Raw genomic sequence first — 21439 nt, 5'->3', positions numbered from 1 at the left:
GAAGCTCTCCCACACACTCAGGGGCCCTGGGCTAGGACTGGGTCTGAGGGTTCCCAGAACACAGCAGAAATTTCTACTGGGCGGGCGGGGTGGGGGAGGTCTGCAGCATGGTGGGGGGCGTCCCAAGGGGGTGGGAGAGGGTCCGGCCCATGCTGCGCCTGGGCTGGGACTGGTCCCGCTGGCGCAGGGTAGCAGGAAGCTCTCCCACACACTCACCGGACCTGGGCTAGGACTGCGTCTGGCTCTTTTTGATATTTAGTGTTTGTTTCAATATTTAGATCTTTGACACACTTCTATCTTAATTTCCTATATGTTGATAGATATAGATCTAGTTGTAGGTCTTGGGCATGTGGAAAGCCATTTTTTCCAGCACCATTTATTTAAAAAGTCTATCTTTCATGCAGTGAAGATGCACGGTCACTTTGTCAAAAATAAGTGGATGAGCATGTTTGGAATTGTTACTGCATCTTCAAATTATTTCCACCTATACTTAGGGTGTGTGTGTGTGTGTGTGTGTGTGTGTGTGTGTGTGTTGCATGTTGTTTTATCACAGTAGCTTTGTAGTACAATTTCAAATCAGGGATTGTGATCCTCCTGCCTTGCCTTTGTTGCCAATAATTGCTTTTGCTATTGTAGGTCTCTTCTGGTTCCAAATAAATTTTAGGATTTCTTTCTCTAATTATTTCACATATGCTATTTTTTTTCTGGAGGACATTAAATCTGTGTAACAATTTTGGCACTATGGCCATTTGCACTATGTTAGTTCTTCTTATCCAAGAACAAAAGATATCTTTCCATTTTCTTGTATCCTCTTCAATCTTCCTGTTCAGAGTACTGTAGTTTTCAAGTAAAGACCTTTTACTTTGTTTGTTAGGTTGATTCTTAAATATTTATTTTTTTTCTAATACTATTGTGAAAGGTGTTGTTTTCCTAATTTCTCTCTCAATGAGTTTGTTATTTGTGTACAGGAATGCTTTTTATTTTTGAGTGTTGACTTTGTATCCAGCCACACAATGGATTTTGGTTATTAAATCTAGAAATCTTGTGGTGGAGTTTTAGGTTCTCACATGTAGAGTACATGTCATCTGCAAATAATGATAATTTAGCTTCTTCTTTTTCTGAGTTTCTTTTATTTCTTTCTCTTGTCTAATTGATCTGGCTAATGTTTTCAGAACTGTGTTAAATTGGAGTAGTGATAGTGCATATCCTTGTGTCATTCCTGATTATAGGGTGGAACCTTTTAGTTTTCAACCATTTAGTATGCCTGTTGGTTTGGCGTAGATGGCTTTTCTTAGATTGAGACAAAGACCATCTCTTCCAATTTTTTTCAGAGTTTTTATCATAAATGGGGTTAGACATTGCCAAATGCTTTTCTGCACTTATTGAGATGATCATGTGATTTTGTCCTTGTGTATGTTGATATGGTATGTTATATTCACTGATTTGTATATGTTGAACTATCCCTGCCTCCCTTGGATGAATCCTAATTGGTCATGCTATATAATGTTCTTGATGATTTGCTGCACTCTGTTTGCCAGTATCTTCTTGAGGATTCATATGTTTATGATCATTAGGGAGATTGGCTTATAGTTTTCTTTTTTGGTTGGGTCCATGTCTGGTTTTGGTATCAGGGTAATACTTACATCTAGGGATGATGTTGGAATCATATCTTCCCATTCAATTTTGTTAAAGGTTTTGAGGAGAATAAGCGCTTGCCTGGTAAGCGCAAGGGCCTGAGTTCAATCCCTGGTTCTGAAAAAAAAATGTGACAAGACTACTTTGGGGCCTGGGAGATGGCTCAGTAGAGTAGGTGCTTCCCTGGCAATCGTGAGGGTCTGGGTTCAATCCCCAGTTCTGAAAAAAAAAAAGCTTTTGAGGAGTAGTGGCATTAGATCTTCAGTATTTACTATTGTCATCTCCTACTCTTGTGTTTTCCCTTAGCAAGTATGTAATGACCTTCTTGGTCTGTTCTCATCAGACTTCAACTGACTTGAAGTTCACTTTGTCTGCTGTTTCTGATTTTTTCCAGATTCCTGTTGGAAAAAGTATTATCTTACATCCTTTGACTTTCAGCCTATAAAATTTTTTGAGTTAAATGTGTTTCTTTTTTGCAGTAAAACAAATTGTTTATTACCGCATATAATGTGTTATATTAAATTTACACAGTGATATATATAAAAATACATACTGCTTATATCATACAGTAATTTAACAACAGGAATAGCAAAACAAATACTACTCATGCACAAAACATGTATATATTGATATAAGAAGAACAATTTTACACAATACTGTTCCCAAAAAAAAATTTAAGCCGTTCCAGATAAGGTCAGAGGTCCAATCTGGACTGGACTGCACTACTATTCAGGCCAAATCTTAAGTTGCACAGTGCTCAGCAAGCAATTCTGGGCTTAGAATCATGCCCAGAAGTTATTTGATGCACAGTGAATTTCTCTGTACCAGGATGCCAACATTTTACCCCAAAGTAAATGTGTTTCTTGTATGCAGTATATTGTTGGATCTTGTTTCTTGATCTATTCTGCTATTCTATTTCTTTTGATTAATGAATTGAGGCCATTTCCATTGATGGTTATAACTGATATGTATTGACTTGTCCTTGTCGTATTATTTTCCTGTTGTTGGTTCTCTATCTTTCCCCTGTTTAATTACTTGTTGAATTCATTCTGTTGGACTTCATGGAGTTAGAGTGCTCATTATCTATTTCTAAAATGTCGTTCAGAACATTTTGGAGTGCTGGTGTGGTAGTCATGAATTTCTTCAAGTGTTCTTTGTAATGGAAATATCTTATTTCTGCATGGATTTTGTCTTTTTGATACAGGGTCTCTCTATGCAGTTCAGGCTGGTCTTGAACTCACTTTGTAGCCCAGGTTGGTCTCAAACTCACAGCAATCCTTTTGCCTCAGCCTTCCAAGTGCTGGGATTGCAGGTGTGGGCCACCACACCAGGCCTCTCCATTGATTTTAAAAGATAGTTTTACAGGATACATCAATCTGGGTTAAAGATTGTTTTCTTTTAGAGCTTGAAATACTTCACACCAAGCTCTCCTTGACTTAAGGGTTTGTATTAGGAAGTCTTCTGTGATTATGATCTTTTTTTCCTTTATAGGTAATTTGTTCCTTTTCACTAACAACTTTTTTTTTTACTAACAACTTTTAATATTCTGCTCTTGTGCTGAATTTCTAGAATGTTCATTACTATGTGCCTTGGTGTAGATGTATTTTGGTCATAGCTAATTGGAGTACTCTATGCATCACTGATATGTATGTTAAATTCTTTTTGTATGTTTGGGAAAGTTTCTGCCATTACATCTGCACATAGTTTTTTTAAGTCATTTGTGGCATCTCCTATTTTTTCACTGACTCTGATAAATCCTATGTTACTCTTCTGTGCCTCATCCAGCAGTTGCTGGATTGATTTCTCATAGTTCCTTGCTATTTTATATCTGCTTTTATTTTTAATGTAGTAGGTACAGAGTCTCACTACACAGCTCAGACAAATAGTGATCCTCCTGTTTTCAGTGTCACCAGCACTGAGATTATAGGCATGCACCACCACACCCAGACTCGGTGACCTTGGTGACTGGCTCAGCGTGCCTGGGGGTGGGGTCAGCATGGCATGTGGTGCTGGGGATTGAACCCCATCCCTGTGCTTGCCTAAGCAGATGCTTAGTCCACTGAGCTAGCTCACTGGCCTTCTGCGTATCTGCATGAATCTGTTTCATGGATTCCACTTCTTTCCTATGTTGGGCATTCATGGTTTCCATCATTTTCCTGTGTTCCTTTATTTTTTTTTAAATCTGTATCTAGTCTAGATCTACTATGTTCTTCACCATGGTCATCATCAGTGTAGTTATCTGAAAGAATACTTCTGATTTGATTTTTCTAGAGCCTCATTCATCTGTTTTGTTACTCCACTGTTACCACTTGAGAGAATCCAGGTGGATGGCTTTCCAATTTTCTCACCTCATTGTCCTCTGAGTATTTGTGTTTGTTGAGCTGGAAGTCGGGGTTGCATCTTGCTTTGTTATCTTCTCATTTTCTTCTTTTCTTAAGTTTAATTCCTATGTTGATGCTTATACACTGATTGATGCAGTTAGCTTTATTGCTAGTATTGCAAACTGACTACTTCTCAGAGTTGTCTTCCAGGTAAAGCTAACTTTTGGGTTTTGAGCCTGTTGCTAGGTCCTGCTTCTTCAAATTATTGGAAGTTAGAGGTTGGTGACTGTTGGCATAGCCTTTGGTTCTTTGGCTCTGGCCTTCAGTACTACTTCTGCCCCTCAGACAGTCTCATTCTTGGTATACAAGGAAGGACAACTTATTAAAGCAACTATATCACCTTGACCAAAGTCATACAATCAGTAAGAACAATAGCACCACACATAGCCTAGAAAGTGACAAACTGTTGTAAATATTAATTTGCCGCATTTAACTATATGAGTGAGATTTGTGGTTGTATAAAAAATTTAAGGCAGACACAGTGGCCGGGGTTTGATCCCCAAGGCATGTTGTGCTGGCCCTGCCCCCGGGGTGCACTGAGACAGTGATTGAGACAGTTCTTGGGAGGCTGAACACAGGTAGATCACTATGAGTCCAATCTACATAGTGAGACCCTGTAGACCCTGTAGACCCTTACTAAAAAATACAGAAAAAAAATTAAAAATTTAAAACATCCCAGAAAATTGTGTACAGGAAATATCCCCTAAATTTGGTGATTTTACCCTCAAGGGAGAATATGTGAATGGGATTAGGGGGAAAAAAAAGAAGAGGAAGAGACTGAAAGCAAGGGTAGAGGACAAAGGAAGGTTCTATGAACTTTGAGAAACTGATGAAGAAGACAGGAGGGAAAGACAGAAGAAAAAAGCAAAAACAAGAACAGAACAAAACAACCAAGAAACTCTAGAGACACTGTTCACTTTCATATGAAAATAAGAACAAACACTCAAGAAAAAGAAAAGAAAAAAGGAAAGAAATGTCCACTTTAGCGAGTGTCTGTGCTGTCACTAGTCACTAGTGGACAGAGCAAACAGAGCCCAAGTCTGTGTTGACTGACTCAGGTAAGCCAGCAGCAGAATTATAGTGGGGCAGGGAGTGTTCCCAGTAAGCCTCTGCCTTTATTTCCATTGATGTTCAGGCTACTTCTGAGCATCAGGCCCAAGTTTTTCAGCCTGCAGTCCTCCAAGTGCCTCCTGCTGGCTTGAACTTGGCTCTCTGCCAGTGTGGACTCAGCTCAGTGACCTCCTGCCAGCTTGAACATGGCTGTGCCTCTCCCTGACATAGGGTCTGCTAGTTGGTGCCAATCTGCAGGTTCTCTGAGTTCTGAGTTCAGTTGGCCCCTTTCCCAAGTGGCAAGCAGCTAATCGCCCCCTCCCAGGGGATGCTTGAACTAGTATAACTCAGCAGCCGCTGCAATCTGCAGTGTCTCCTGCTCCATTCCACTAGTGCTTTTCTCCATGGAGGCCTCCAGGATTGCCGGTAGTTACCATGTGTCTGGAAGTTCTAGCTGCTCCTTTGACATTGTGAGCCAGGGCTAAGGGACAAAATACCATTTCCCACCTCTCTCTTCTGTATTGAGATCCCTCTGTTTGTTCTCACCATGGGCTCCAATTTTTGCTCACATCCTTGCTGGGTCCCAGGGACCCACTACCCTTCTGTTCTCTTCCTCACATTGCTGTCCTCCAGTGTCTGGGCTCCAAATCTCCGACAGCCTGTTTCTGTGCTGCTCACAACTCTACCATCTTCCTGGAAGTCTGCCCCCAATGATTGGGTCTTTTTCAGTCTTTTAACTTTGGTTTTCTTTTAGTCCATTACATCTGATCTCTATAAACATCTGTCAAAATCTACTTATATTTTCTTCTTTACCCCTGCCACAACCTCTCAAACCTCTTCTCCCATGTCCCTCCTTTCCAAGCATAAAAATAATATCAAAATCAATTTTTTGCTTGTTTTTCCCTATTTTTCGTATTTTCTTCTATTTCCCAGCCTATTCTTCATCATGACTTTTTCTTCATCTTCCTGGGTTATCAAAGAATTGAGAGCTTTTAAAGTAATTTGTAGATTATGTGTTGATACATGGTTTTTTTCCTTTGAATGCTGAAATTAGTTCTCTCGTTGCAGTACAGTGCTAAGGACTGACCCTGGTACACTGAATAGGTTGAGTAAGTACCTAGACATTGAATCATACCTAAAGCCAAGGACAATCACAGGGAAAATTTTACTTACTAAAAAGGGCTCCACTATAGAAGCAGAGCTTTCTATCCCAACTGATCTAAACTACCACAAAACACAAGAATCATGAGGAAACATGGCAACAAAAACACCAAAATTTCTAGCCACCCAAAAGCTGACTTCAGAGACACTGAAGTGGATGAAGTTCCAAACAAAGAATTCAAAATACTAATAGTTAAAATAATGGAAAAGCTCAAAGAAGAGACCAAATGGAGCTGGATGAATTAAGGAAGACAATGAAGGATATGAAGGGCCACTTTAATAAAGAATTAGATGTTATTAATAGATCAGACAAAAATCTTGGAAATGAAAATCTCAATTGAAATTTTCAGCAATACTCAAGATCACTCCCAAAGACAGAATATAAGGACTTGAGGATAATGTTCACAGTGCAGAACGTATACTGACAGTAATGAAAAGCCAATAAGAAACAATCAAAAGGCAATCCAAGAGGTCTAATTGGAATCTAAAAGACCAAATGTAAGAACCATTGGACTTGAGGAAAGGGAAGAGATATGCTAATTATATAAAAATATGTTTACCAAAATTATTGCAGAAAATTCCCCAAATCTAGGGAATGAGTGAAGACAGGTAAAGGAGACATTTAGAATACAAAGTAGACATAAGTAGAAAGAGCCTCACCCTATCACATGATAATCAAATCCCAAAAACTCCGAACACAGAATACTGAAATTTTATTATAGAAGACCATCAGATTACCTACAAAGACAAATTTCAGAATAATAGCAGCTTTTTCAACACAAGCCTTAAAGGTGAGGACAGCTTAAAGTGAGGTTTTGCAAACCCTAGAAGAAAATACTGTGAAGATTACTACATGATATGTTACTAGATTACTATATGGTGCAAAATTATCCTTCAAAATTGGTGGGCAAGTAAAAACCTTCTGTGATACAGATCAACTACAATTCATGACACCAAATCAGTACAGCAGAGAATACTTAGTGCTAAATAGAGACAAGGACAACAGCCAAGAACCAAGAGGAAGGAATAAATCTCCCTGTGAGATTACCTAAACGAAAGCAAAGCAAAGAATTCAAGAAATGGAAAAACAGTATAATGCCAGGAACCAGTACATATATATCAGTAATAGCACTCAATGTGGGTGGGCATTCCGCCTTCTGGGTCCCTGGGAGAACAGGACTGCCTGAAGGCGATGGCAAAACAGCCCCGAAGGGGAGTTCCAGGGCTGCTTCAGGGTTCCCACTTCCCACCGTGGCCAGCAGGCGCTTTGGTGGGATGCAGGTGGACATGGCTCCCACTAAATGCATTCTCACACAGGATTTCCCTCGGGCCATCGAAGAACAGGACTGATGTTCATGTGGGTCTGTATGCAGGTCCGGTGGGTGGGCCTGTTTCTGGAGTCATGGGCTGACATGGCTCCTAGCAGTTTCCACAGACCATAGTAGTGTGGAGGTTGAGCTGAGTCCTAGAATTTCTTTAGGGTGCATAGTCACTGGATTTATATTAGTCCATTTTCTGTTCCTATCACACACACACACACACACACACACGCACACGCACACGCACACACACACACAAAGCTGAGGCTGAGTAACTTATAAATGAAAAATTACTTTAGCTCATAGTGCTGGAGGTTCAGTACCATGGCACTGGCCTACACTCATCTATGGTGAGAGCCAAATGGCACCTAGGATCACGACAGTGGAGTGGTATGTGAGCGGGAGATGCTTGCTCTTTTATAACAGTGCACTCTTGTGAAGAGTACCTCAGAGGTCCCACGAGATCTGTCCTGACATGCTCTGAAGGCAGTGGCCCTAGTGACTTCCCACTGGGCCCTGCCTCCCAAAGGTCCTGGCACCTAGCAACATCACTGCAGAGGGGACCAAGCTTCCAAGTCATGGCTAAATCATGGCCACCCGTTACGCGTCTCGTGGGACCTCTGAGGTACTCTGCCTGGGAGGGTAAACTGGACTTGCCTATCTCATGCCCCTGAATGGAGCAGGGTGGTATGCAGACTGTACACAAGCAGGTCTGGAGCCACACCCATGGCAGGTAAGCTGCTTCTGCGGTGAGGACCACAGCTTGAGGCCTGCCACCAAGATTCAGGCTTGCCTTGCCAAAGCAACTATACTTGGTTTGGGGCTCCACGGAGGTTTCTTAACCTCTTACCTGTATCTTGAGACTCCAACAAAGACACTTTTGACTCCAGGTGGCTGCCAAATCATTGTTCCATAGAGGGGAAACAGGAGCAAGGGTCTCCTAGTCCACCAGTGTGTTGCTGTCACTCTCCCCAAGCTACTTCTCTAATTGTTCCCAGGTGATGCTGTACTTGGCGTAGAAAAGCTTGAACCTGCTTCTTCAAGTACTATTAGCTTTACACAGGAACACAAGGTGCAAAATGCCTGCACTGTCCACCAGGTCAGACGGACTCTTGCTCCACTCTTCCCTGGTGCTTTTCTCTTGCACACATACGATCCTAACATATATATTTAGCACGGTTTTACTTAGACATTTGATTGTGGTAAGAAATGTACATGATAAAATAAGAAAGAAGGTGTGAAAGAGAAATTGTTTTGCATCTTGTATTTGCTTTCCACTTATCTGTGGTGATCCCTCCTAACAGGTCTTCTTTGGCAATGTAGATTCATCTGGAATAAAACACAATGTTTTCAATCCTCCAATTATTGCACGGTACATCCGTTTGCACCCAACTCATTACAACATCCGCAGCACTCTTCGCATGGAGCTGATAGGCTGTGACCTAAACAGTAAGTGAACTCGCTCCACATCCTTCCCTGCCCACATGTGTGCAGCATAACTAACTACGCTATTTGTCTTGAAACCTGGAGGAAGGGTTAACTGTCTCAGGACACTGAACAGAACTATCAGAAATAAAGGCAACACAGGCTTAAGCAAACCTGGGAACTTGCTAGCTTAGCTCTGGGATTTCCCAGAGGTAACCACATCCTACACTTCTCACACCAAGAAAAATCAAAGTTAAACAGAGCTGATTAAACTGACCAGCAGCGCACATTAGCAATAACAGAATTTGTGCAAATTTAGTGCCTAAAATTGACCATGATTACCATAGCCCTAGCGTATGGGAGCCAGCCCAGGGAAACCCAGGCTGGAGCCTGTCCTTGTGATAATATTCCCTCATCATTTCTTCGAGGTTGCAGCATGCCACTGGGAATGGAGAGTAAGTTAATCTCAGATGCACAGATCACTGCCTCATCCCACCTCACTAATAAGTTTGCTACCTGGTCTCCGTCCCAAGCACGACTTCATCTCCAGGGGAGGACGAATGCGTGGAGACCTCAGGTAGGCTGCAGCAAAGCCTTTGTTGAGGGGCAGGGTGGTCACTCACTGACTTTTCTGGGAGATGACTCTGTCTTTGCTACTGGCCTAACATATGTCAAATAATAATGGTACACTTTAGCTTTAGTTTTACAGATGAGATTATTAATAATTAACTTTCTTCCAGATTTCTCTGAACTTCAATAAAAAGGTTAATGTTAAAGAGACTTCACTGGACAAAGATATTGTTCAGCATCATCAAGCTTATTTCCATTCCTAAATAGTTCTTTAAGGGAGCTAATAGAATTCTCTTTGCTCTGCCAAGGGGTTTTTTTTATGTATTTTGTACAGGGTCTTACTACACAGCTCGGACTCATAATGATCCTCCTGTTTTCAGCCTCCTCAGTGCTGGGATTACAGGCATGTGCCACCACGCCTGGTCTTGGTGGCCGGCTCTGTGCACCCAGGGACAGGGTCAGCATGGCATGTGTTGCTAGGGATTGAACCCGGTCCCTATGCTTGCCTAAGCAAGTGCTTAGTCTGCTGAGCTATCTTGTGTGCCCTTCCAGGGAATTATTTTTATATTTATTTATTTATTTAATTTTAATTTTGTTTGCAGAACCAGGGATTGAACTCAGGCCTTTGTGCTTGTCAGGGAAGCGTTTATTCACTGAGCCATCTCCCCGGCCCTAGGGAATTATTTTTAAATGAAATGGTTTTTATGTGCATTGCTAACAAATGTATATATTTGTCAGTCTATATATGTCTCTTATATTCACTATGGATTTATTGGACACATATTAAGTGGTTCACTCTGAGGATACAGGAATCAGTTTTGAAAATTTTGGGTCATAAATTTACTTAGTCAAATAAGACTGAACAACTGTTAAAATGAAGCCTGATCTAGGCAAGGTTCTGCATGCCTGTCATCCCAGCACTTGGAGAGTTCAAGTCCTGACTAGACAACTTAGCTCTTTAGTGAGATCTTGTTTCAAAATTAAAATGTGATGTGGGTGTAGTTCATTGTGAAGGCTGCAGATTCAATCCCCATTACTCAGAGACAAAGGTTCCGAGCAGCACGTGCTATGGTATGGCTAAGATGGAACTGGAGAGTTCTAGGGCCAGGTGGTGACTGACAGACTACTAGTCCAGCACTATCTTCCTCAGGAGAATAATCCTCAAGAGTGGCTGCAAGTGGACTTCCGGAAGACAACAAAAGTCACCGGAGTAATTACCCAGGGAGTGAAGTCTCTCCTGACCAGCATGTTTGTGAAGGACTTCCTCATCTCCAGCAGCCAAGATGGCCATCACTGGACTTTCTTTTTACAAAATGGCAAGATAAAGGTATGGGTTACATAAGAAAGACACAAAGCATCTCCTAGAGCTTCATTTTTAGAGATAAAGCAGATTGATGCATGATGCAACTTTCAAGGTAAAATGTACTGAGTTATCTATGGTACCAGGGCCCTGTGAACGGTATCCTAAGGAAATGCAGTGACCCTAATCAAGGATATAAAATGCCAAGAAAATGACGTTACAGTTTCTATCCAAATGTCTCCCAAACCATGTAGAACCCCAAGCTGAGCTCTGGGTGGCGGCTAGATCATGGTGGCGTTGTGCTCATCCGTGGGTTCATTCAGATGTGTTCGTAGCTAAGTGTGGTATAGGGAGGTGGAGCCTGGTTGGAGAGGGTCACTGGGCCATGGCTGTAGGGTCCATCCCACCCCTGCTCTCCCTGATCTCTCCCTGCTTCTTGCCACCATGCCGTGAGGTGGTGCCCCTCTCCCATGTCACCCTGCCTTGCAGCTGGACATCCATAGACCGAAACCTCTACAAACTACACCACAATAAACCTCCACTCCTTTATGTTCTGAGTGTCAAGAATTGTGTCACGGGATGAGAAAGTAACTAAGACAATGATAGAGAAGAGCCAGGAGTTGATTCTCCCCATTGATCTTGCTGTCATGCAGGTTGACAGCAAGGATGAGACAGATGAACAATGAGTTGTCTCATGATTGGCGATCCTTGTGCTGTCCTCTTGTAGCAGTCTAGTTTCTCAAGCCTTCTTGAACTTCAATTTTGGTTACATAAAAAGTCTTCACTAGGTTTGCTAGATAATTCAAATGGTAGTCATTATAAGCATGACATGAAGTCGAGGGCATCCGCGGATAATGGGAAAAAGAGCTCATATCTGTCATATCGCTAATCTTCTTCTCCAGCAAGCATTAACTGTGGTGAGGTTATCCCGATTCCTTTACTGTAACCAGATGTGGGATATAATAAACTTATGACGATGAAAGAGTTCTTTAGAATATATGACAGCAATAGCATACAAGCTGGGATGATGGTAAATAGAATAAGGGCTCCCAAATCCTTCTCTAGGATGGAAAAGTGTTGTGTAACATTAAACCTTGATCATTTGATGCATCTTACAATTTCTAGAATAACCAGTAAAAAGTAATAGACTATCAAATAGGATGTAGGACCCCAAAATGATAGAAGAAAATATATAAAAAGGTGAAATATACTCAGTAAGTCTAAATGAAAGCAAGCAGAAAAAGAAACAGGCATGCAAAATAGCAAGATGGCAAAGTTAAAATATAACGTGATTATCTGTACTGCAAATGAAAAAAAAGATTTCAGTTACAAGACAAAACATTACTCAAAAAAAGTAAAACCAAAATCTCTGCCCTTTACAAGAGACATATTTAAACACTAGATACAGAAAAGTGTCAGATCAAAAAATTTAAAAAAGAAATGATGCAAATATCCAAAAGATTTGTGTTGTACTTCTATCGATGGCGGAAGAGACTATGTATGCTCCTTGGTACCTAGCGAACAATACACCCCCTGGGTACGGTATTTGGGACAAAACCGGGCTTCGATCGCCCTCTAGTGCTGAATAGTGATAACACACTCACTGTCTCCTGACAAACAGGCTGAGCCTGTCATATGGTGCTGAAATGGTGAAAGTGATGGTAGAATCAGAGAAAACAAGCTGCCTGTTTAGAAAATCTGCAGACGGGTACAGGCAGAATCAGACTACAAAGCGCTATCCAGATAGCTCAGCAGATTTAAGTGCCTGCTTAGGCAGACGCAGGGGCCAGGGTTCGATCCACCAGACCTGCTGTGCCGGCCCTGCCCCTGGGGCTCGCGGAGACTGCGATTGAGACTGGGTGTGGTGGTGCGCGCCTGTAATCCAGAGTTTGGGAGGCTGAAAACAGGAGAATCACTATGACTCCAATCTGTGTAGCGAGACCCTGTAGACCCTGTACTAAATACATATTTTTAAAAAAAGAATCAGACTAGGAAAACTGAAATGTGTAGCCAGTCGCTCACTTCCCACATGAATTGCATGCCAGCAAAAATCAAGAGAGCTCAGGAAACGTGAGCTCCACCTAGCACTCAAAGTATGATGGCAGCAAGCCATCAGGAAAGAATAGGTTGGGGAGAACTCTCAGAACCTCAAGCAGCTCTTTTAAGGAAATTCAATGACGTTGAAGAAACACAAAAATTTCAGGAGTCTATCAGAGAAACTTGACTAACACATAGAAACAATTTTAAAAATAAAAGAGAAATCGTTTTGCTGAAAAATACACTGGGCAACATTAAAAACACAATAGAAGGTGTCAATAGCAAAATAAACCAAACAAAAGGGAAAATTTGTGAGCTTGAAGACAGGCTATTTAAAAATACACAATTTGAGAAGGAGAATGAAGAGAGCTCACAGGAATTCTGGTTCAGGTCATTGAGGTTCACAAGGAACTTGAGCATGCCAACAGGGTACAAAGCTTATGCCAAGAAATAATTACAGGAAACTTCCCTGATCTAGAGCAGGATGTAAGTATCCCAGAAAGTTAATGGTCACCAGTGAGACACAACTTATGCAAGGCTACCCGAAAACCGTTACAATCAGGTTCTCAAGGGCAAGAGATAAATAGATTCTAGAAGCTACAAGGGAAGAGAAGTAATACGCAGGGGCATCTCAGTTTGCCTGATGGCAGACTTCTCCACAAGGTCATACACTGAGAAAGAAGAAAGGCCTCCAGGATCTGAGATGATATCAAAAGAAAGTAGGATCAAGGAAATAACAGAGATCTAAACTTAATGACATAAATATATAAGCATATAATAAAGAGAATAAACAAAACCAGAGGTTGGTTCCTTGAAAATTTACAAACTTCTAGCAAGATTGAGCAAGATATAAAAACAAAGATACAGATAAGCAATATAAAAATGAAAAAGGGGACATAAATATAATATCCTGCAAAAATAAGACGATATATGTATTAAACGTAGTAAGTTTGGAAAATTGGGGTCATATAGTTCAATTTCTGGTAAATACAACTTACTCATGAAAAAACAAGAAGTTAGACGTGGTAACACACGCCTGTAATCCCAACACTTGGGAGGCTGAGGCAGGAGGACTATCATGTGTTGGAGGCCACCCTGGGCTACATAGTGAGTTCAAACCCCGCCTGAACTGCATAGTGAAACCTTGTCTCAAAAACTTTAAAAGGAGGAAGAGGATTGAAAACCACAATACTTACCATATTTGTGGACTTCAGTTGGTATTCAAAAAGCTTACCATATGGCTACACTAAATATTCTACCAAATTTTCAATAGAGAACATGAATCTCACAAATATTCTTCCCCAGTATGAAAAAATTTGTACATTATTAAATGCCCAAAATGATAGCGTGACCTCAACAATAAAACCCAATAAAGACAAATTAGAAAGGGGAATAATGGGCCTATTTTACTCCTCTTTGGTGGTACCTGGGTTCGAGCTCAGGACCTTGGACTTTCCAGGCAGGCAGCTCACGGCACTGAGCCACCTCCCTGGCCCAGGCCTATTTGATTCATGAATATTGTGTTACTTAGCTTATGATCACTGTAACAAAATACCCAAGTGAATCAACTTGTGAGAAAAGGAGCAAAATGTATTAGTGTGGTTTGGAATATTCTCCCAAGGCCCCTGTGTTAAAGACCTGGGAGGTGCTGCTGGGAGGTGGTAGAAAATGTTAAGAAATTGAAGAACTGTTGCCCTGGCAGGCAGGACTGAGACCTGCCCCTTCCTCTCCTTTCTCTCCTGGTTCTCATGAAATGAAGAGCCTCCCTCCACCACAGGCCCAAAAGCAGCAAGACCAACTAACCCTGGACCAAAACCAGCCAAAGAAACTGGCAAAACGCCAAAATAAACCTTTTCTCGTTAATTTGATGATCTCAGGTATTTATTACAGCAACAGAAAACTAAGGAAAACAGGTCCCAAACGAAGTATTAGCGATACTGACTTCAGTTGGATCCAGCCTGGGAATTCAAGGTTGGCTTACACATTGGAAATTTCATGTAACTCATCACATTAACAGAATACAAGATTATATAGCAAATAAATGCTGAGAAAGCATTTCATAAAACTCAACATGAGAGACTGGGCGTGATGGTGCGCGCCTGTAATCCCAGCACTTGGGAGGCTGTAAACAGGAGGATCACTAGGAGTCCAATGTACACAGTGAGACCCTGTACACCCTGTCCTATTAAAAAAAATTCAACATGTGTTCTTAATGAAAAAAATTAGCAAATTTGATTGTAGTTGTTATGTACTACAAACATGCACTAGTAAAAGTAAAAAATTTACAAACCATCAAACTAAGGCTAGAAGAAAAATTACTTAATCTGATAAAGCAAGTAGCAAATTTATAGAAATATGAATTCTATTTTATGGTGAAACACAGAAGGATTTTCTCTGAGACTGCGCTTACCTCCACAGTGTGAAGCTGACAAGGTACCTTAAATGTCAAACTCTATTGCCTCTTTCTTCCCCTCCTACCGCCCTCCCACCAACGTTTGGGAGAGCAGCTCCGTCACATCGCGACCACCAATGGCTATGGGTAGAGTCCTCACTATGTATTCTTCTGCAATGGCAAATCCATTCACTGGGCATCAGCTGGTGGTGCCCGAGTACCTCCACCTCCAAATGACATAACGTAGGTGCTAGGTGTGCCCCTGGCCAGAATGTTCAACTGCACTGAGACTTGGAAAGTGAGAGTATTTCAGACATATGGCCTAGCTAGAGCAAAGGCCTCCACAGCAGCTGTGCTCCTCATGGTAGATGTCACATCCAGGTGCCCTGGCCACCTAACTACCCGCCAGTGCTTGGGCTCAGCTCAGTGGAAGCAACTAGAAGTAATGGAGGTGCCTGTGCTTCGAGGTGGGTACTCTGACAAGTGCCAAGGAGAGAAAGCACTGTGTTGGGAGAGCTTCTAGAAGTGAGTGACGGACAGAGTAGAAGGACAAACTTGAGTCTGGTGGGGCAGTATAAAAACTAAGTTTGGGCCAGGGAGATGGCTCAGTAGAGTAAGCACTTCCCTGGCAAGTGCAAGGGCCTGAGTTCAATCCCTGGTTCCACCTCCCACCAAAAAAAATAAATAAATAAAACTAAGTTTGCTCCTGTCAGACACTAAGAAATGCTGTCTTTCCTGTTTCAGGTTTTTCAGGGAAATCAAGACTCCTTCACGCCTGTGGTGAACTCTCTAGACACACCAGTAGTGACTCGCTACCTTAGAATTCACCCCCAGAGCTGGGCACGCCAGATCGCCCTAAGGCTGGAAGTTCTGGGCTGTGAGGCCCAGCAGCTCTACTGAGGGGCTGCCACACTTTCCTGTTCAACTTCGGACGTTCCTTGACCTGAGGCCCTCCCTCCGAGGCCTTCCCTCTGAGGCCTTCCCTCCGAGGCCATCCCTCTGAGGCCTTCCCTCTGAGGCCTTCCCTCTGAGGCCTTCCCTCTGAGGCCATCCCTCTGAGGCCTTCCCTCTGAGGCCATCCCGCTGAGGCCTTCCCTCTGAGGCCTTCCCTCTGAGGCCTTCCCTCTGAGGCCTTCCCTCTGAGGCCATCCCTCTGAGGCCTTCCCTCTGAGGCCTTCCCTCTGAGGCCTCTGGGTTGCATACTGCCCCACACTACCTAGAGCACTGTCCTTTTTTATGAATTTAAGCTGTATACTGCCTTGAAACCTCGCAAATCATTAATCATGCATTTCCTGAAAAGTTAGGACTCACACAGCCACCACTTCCTCTACTGTGAAAAAATGGTCTGTCGAAAGCTGCCAGAAGATATTCATGATGTAAGCACTTCTGATTAAGCGTCATATGCCTGAAGTAAGATTCTGACTTGGTTGCTCTCCTGGTCAAGCACGGAACCAAACGGGTTTGTGATCCCAGCCACACACCCTTAAAATCAAAAGACAAGTTATTTTCACAGTCTGCAAAATGGGGATAAGAGTTACTACATTAAAGTCTATTTGATTAAATTTAGTATCAGAACAATGTATAAATAAAGCCATTCTGTCTTAATTCTTCTTTTAATTTTTAAAAACAATTTGTGTTCGATATCACTTTGGGTTCTTGTCTGAATTCTAATCAACAAAAACAGGGTAAGAATATAGAACTATTGGGAACCCTGGAGTAAATGAATATCTCTTTTAAGTTTGTGATGACCAAGAAAATTAAAGGAAATAATGGGGTTCTAAAAACATATTTTAAGATTTCTGTGGAAAAAATGAGGGAAAACCATTGTTCAAATAACACAATAACAAAATGGAAAATTGTTGCTAAAATAATGGAACAACAGTATAATAGAAAATTTTATTTCATGACTGAAAACTACTTATAGAATTAAAATTTAAACCACTCTTCTATAGAACTTCGTGATCTCATTTTGACATTTTTCCCATTGACTATACATCTCTATTTTGCAAATGCCCTCAAAATCAGTTCTTTTTGTTTCTTGCTAGTTTCTTTAGTAACAAGTTAAATAAAACACTGACATGTACATGTAATGTACTGACATGTAATGCTTTTGAGAATTGTATTTTTACTTGAGAAGTAAAAATATGAATGATGAATTTTTTCGAGACAGGATGTTGCTGTGCAGTTCAGACTGAACTTGAACCCACTTTGTAGCCCAGGATAGCCTCCGACTTGCAGAAATCCTCCTGCCTCAGCCTCCCCAGTGCTGGGATTATAGGTGTACACCACCATGTCTAGAGTACAATGATAACTTTAAAACAAATAGAGGCACTATATAGCAAGATGGATACTTTAGAAAAGCAAATTAATGATTGCAATGAACTGAGCATAAAATGTGCTATAATTTGTGAGTGGTGAAATAAAATAAGAAATAGAGCTTCCATGTGAGAGCAGAGCTCATAGTAAGACTAAGAGAAATGGCAGTTGCTATGCAGTGGACATAAAGTTTCAGTATAATGCCGCATTTTAGCAAGACCAAGACAAGCCATACCCTGGGGGCTGGTGTGAAATTTCAGGGTTAACAGAGATATAAAGCTCTACAGGTCTGACATGCAGCACTGGGGCTTATGATTTCATCCATATTGCTAACCAAGATGAGACTTTCAGTCTTATGAATTTTTATTTCCCCAAGTAAAGAACAAATCTTCAAATATCTTATCAGAAGCAAACATTACATATGAGAAAGAGAGCTAAGGTGATGTGGTCAATTGGGTGAAAGTATTAACTTGTCATTCTTCTGAAACTATCAATTGAGAAAATCCAGAAGCAATTCCACTTCTCCTACAGCACCCTAAAATAAAGACCAGGAGTTGGTGAGTTTGAATAATTGTGGAAGTTGAGGTGAAAGGTAAACCAAGGAGAACTATTTAAGAAAATATCTAACTAGGCAGTCTGAGATGTGGCTTAATCTAACAGACCTATCAGCTCTGCCAGAACATAGGGCTTGATTTTCCTGAGTGGGGCGGATGAGGGACTTGTGACCTGGGAAACACCAGGCACGACTCAGGCATCTCTGAGGGTTACCTGGGCCTGCCCATCCCCACCAATCCCTAGTGGGCAAGAGTAGAAATCCTAAATCCTTTGTCTCAAGGAAAGTCAGGCCCTGAGATACACATTTTCCGCACCCTATAAGATCAAGCTAAAGCAGCATTTATAGAAACTGCAATTTTGTGCAGTCCCTTCCCTTCCCCTTCCCTCCCTTGCTATTTTTTTCTGAGTGCATTCCTTAAATAAATTACATGTACTTGAATTCCCATCTCAGAATCAGCTTCTAAGTGACCCAACACCCATGTTGGTATCTATGTTGGAATGTTATTAAATTAACTAATTATTAAATGGAGTGTTGAAATGTCAATGATATGGAGTCGTTCTATTAAAGACAGACAGCTTCCAAGGTAGTCTCAACTATCCAGTGACTTCTGGAGTTTATGTTCTGCCATTGCCTCCAGGGCAACTGGACCTCTAACCAATAGAATGTGGCAAAACTGGTGGAACCTTCTTCCTGAGCTAAAGTAACATAAGAGCCTCTTTGCTCTTTCTCATGCAGCTTCAGCTCTTGAACAAGCCAGTGTTATGTTCTGACCTAGCCTGAGGAGTTATTTCCAGCCAACAGCTGCTTAGAACATGACTGTAGCCTCTTGGGCCTGCTTGGAAAGATGTCCTCCACAGTAGCGGTCATGTGAACAGCCGTCAGCATAAATTGTATAGTTTCCATGGTTCTGCATATGAGTTAGCTGCTCTTACATTTGCATTTAAAACTAGTATTGCACAATATAAAAATGAGCAGTAAAATTTGTGCTGGTTAATTCAAATTATTAATTTTTTCCTAAAAAAAAAGAATAACCAATTGAGCAAAAAAAAAAAAAAATTCCTAGTACCTTTGGCTTAGTGATGAATAAGGGAGAACTACAAAGAATAAGTGGTAACCTTTTTCTTTTCTTCAATGTCACCAATTTGAGGGTAAGTTCTCAGTTCACATAGAAAGTAACTTAGGATCACAGATGCTAATATCATATTTTACACCCCTTTGAACTTCACAAAACTCCTATGTTCACTGGCATTGTAAACGCTATGCAAAATAAAGTGTCAAAAAATGGAAAGGAACCTGAACACAGCATTTATTTACTGTGCTCATGTGCATGCAACATTGTCCCATTGAACCACTGAGAAACAACATCAAAGATAAAATGATTAACCAGGCATGGTGGCACACGCCATAATCCTAGTACTGGGGATTTTTAATAAAATTAATGGAAAAAAAAGCATGAGTCAAGTTAAACCTACCCTCCTTTAGGTTGTGGGTGTCAGGTATTGTGTCTAGCAATAAGAAAGTTGAGTAATACAGAAAATTGTTCCAGAAAGGTGGTGTTCTTGCTGTGATTGTGCGTGACTGCAACAGCAAGCAGAAATCCTGAAGAGCAACACTCAGGATTTGGTGACAGATTTATTTTATGTTTGAGGTCAACTGAGTAGGATTCAGTTGTTCCTGAACACATCAGGCCCTAACCTCGGGTGGTCTCAGGCTTGCTTGGGATCTAAGCAGGAAATACAGGCGCAGAGTACTTGGCTGTCTTTGATTGGTTCGTACAATATGCATCACAATGACCAACTGTTGCTAGGAGACAGGAGCAGCTGGAACTGGAACAGGAACTAACTGGGCAACTAAAAAGCTTCTGGGTGCACTTTCTGCTACATGATCACGTAAAAGAAGTCAAATGGGTAGTCAGTCATCCCATGATCATATTAAATAATTTTCCTCCACCAATTTGAAATGTTATCTTTATCGTCTGTTAAATTCCATGTATACACTATTGCAAAGATTAGCAAATAAAATCCCATGGAATTCTTCAAGCCTAAGAGGTTACAACTAATGAGAGAATAAGTGTCGGTATCAACACCGATGTGGATGTCTGTGTCAGCTGTCAGGGAGAGGGAGGCTGGGGGAGGACCAAGTGCACTTGACAGTGTCACCTCCTGCCTTGGCCTCCCGAGTGACCAGATCACAGGTGTGCACCAGCACACTGGGCTCGCTCTGGCCTCACTGCTAGGAAGACAGAAAAAGAGGGCAAATAATCACAAATTAGTAGACCAAGGCTGTGGTAGGAGACAGTGTTCCTGTGGGGGAAACTATGAAAGTGATCAATAAAGAAAGGTATTAGAAGAGATAAGGTCAAATTATAAAAAGAAAAAAGAAGAGATAAGGTCAAAAAATAATTGGCCAGTTTGCAAGAAGAAATGGAAGGAAATAGAGTGTAGAAGTGTGGGGTTTTTCAGATTCTCTGATTGTAAGTCAATCAATATTTTTAGGTAAGTTTACTGACATAGAGACCTATTGGCTGTAAGCAGTACTCAGATCTTGCCCCTTCTGTGAGGATACCAGTATCAAAGGCCAGAGAGACAGCTCAGTAGAAGGGCACTCTGGCCAGTGCTCACTGCAGGAGCAAGTAGAGAACAGTGGGCTGGGACAGCCTTGTGGGCCGCTGCCAGTGGTTGGAAACTCCTCCTGGTAGCAGGATCAGGGCTTCAGCCAGGTGTGCATGGCAAGCTTCTAGGGGACTCTGGGGTCACTGCAGAGCAGTGACTTCTGAAGGCTTCCCATTCCACCTCTGCACATGGGAATGTCTGCAGTGGTTCTCCTCTTCCTGTGCCATCAGCAGTGATCAGGAGCAGACAACTTGCAGTTCATGAGTCACTTAGGTGGAGCCATACCCAGACTTGAGGGAACTGAGTGTCACCCAGATACTCTGGACTTTGAAGTGGAGATGGTGATGACTGAAGGAAAGGGTGTGTCGCGGGTCAGCAATGGGACTTTGATGCCAGGGTCTCATTCAGGTTCAATGGTAGGGGAAAAAAGGGGAAGGTTGGACTGCCTGGCAAGTGCCACAAGGCCTCAGCGGACCCATCAGAGCTGTCCCACGTTTGCCTGAAGTGATTTCCACCCCATAAACCTACTTTGGTCAGCTATGGGATTAAGCAGCTCTCTTCAGCAAGTACCACTGAAGGCTCTGCCAACTGGCCAGAGAGACAGGTCCAGGGGATGCTGGTGCTCAGAAAGATAAGTCTGTGACAGAGGCTGGTTGTACGATTCCTGGTCCTATTCCTTCATCAC

The 21439-nt window shown here is 41.8% G+C and overlaps 1 protein-coding gene across 3 annotated transcripts in view; it reads left to right on the top strand.

Moving 5' to 3' along the window:
• The window catches only part of F8 (coagulation factor VIII), a 162631-nt gene extending 145443 nt beyond the window's left edge, over window positions 1–17188 (top strand). For all 3 annotated transcript variants that reach the window (XM_004648247.2, XM_023708466.1, XM_023708467.1), the window contains 5 exons: window positions 8851–8995; window positions 9400–9548; window positions 10692–10868; window positions 16015–16218; window positions 16429–17188. In XM_004648247.2, coding sequence (XP_004648304.1) covers window positions 8851–8995; window positions 9400–9548; window positions 10692–10868; window positions 16015–16170 — 627 coding nt within the window. In that variant the 3' untranslated portion in view covers window positions 16171–16218; window positions 16429–17188. The remainder of the gene's footprint in view (window positions 1–8850; window positions 8996–9399; window positions 9549–10691; window positions 10869–16014; window positions 16219–16428) is intronic.
• Window positions 17189–21439: the final 4251 nt, after the last annotated feature.

The sequence above is a fragment of the Octodon degus genome, unplaced genomic scaffold (assembly GCF_000260255.1).
Source record: "Octodon degus isolate 3935 unplaced genomic scaffold, OctDeg1.0 scaffold00373, whole genome shotgun sequence".
Classification (NCBI taxonomy): Eukaryota; Metazoa; Chordata; class Mammalia; order Rodentia; family Octodontidae; genus Octodon; species Octodon degus.
Note: the sequence above shows the minus strand (reverse complement) of the source record. Positions and strands in the feature narration are given on the sequence as shown.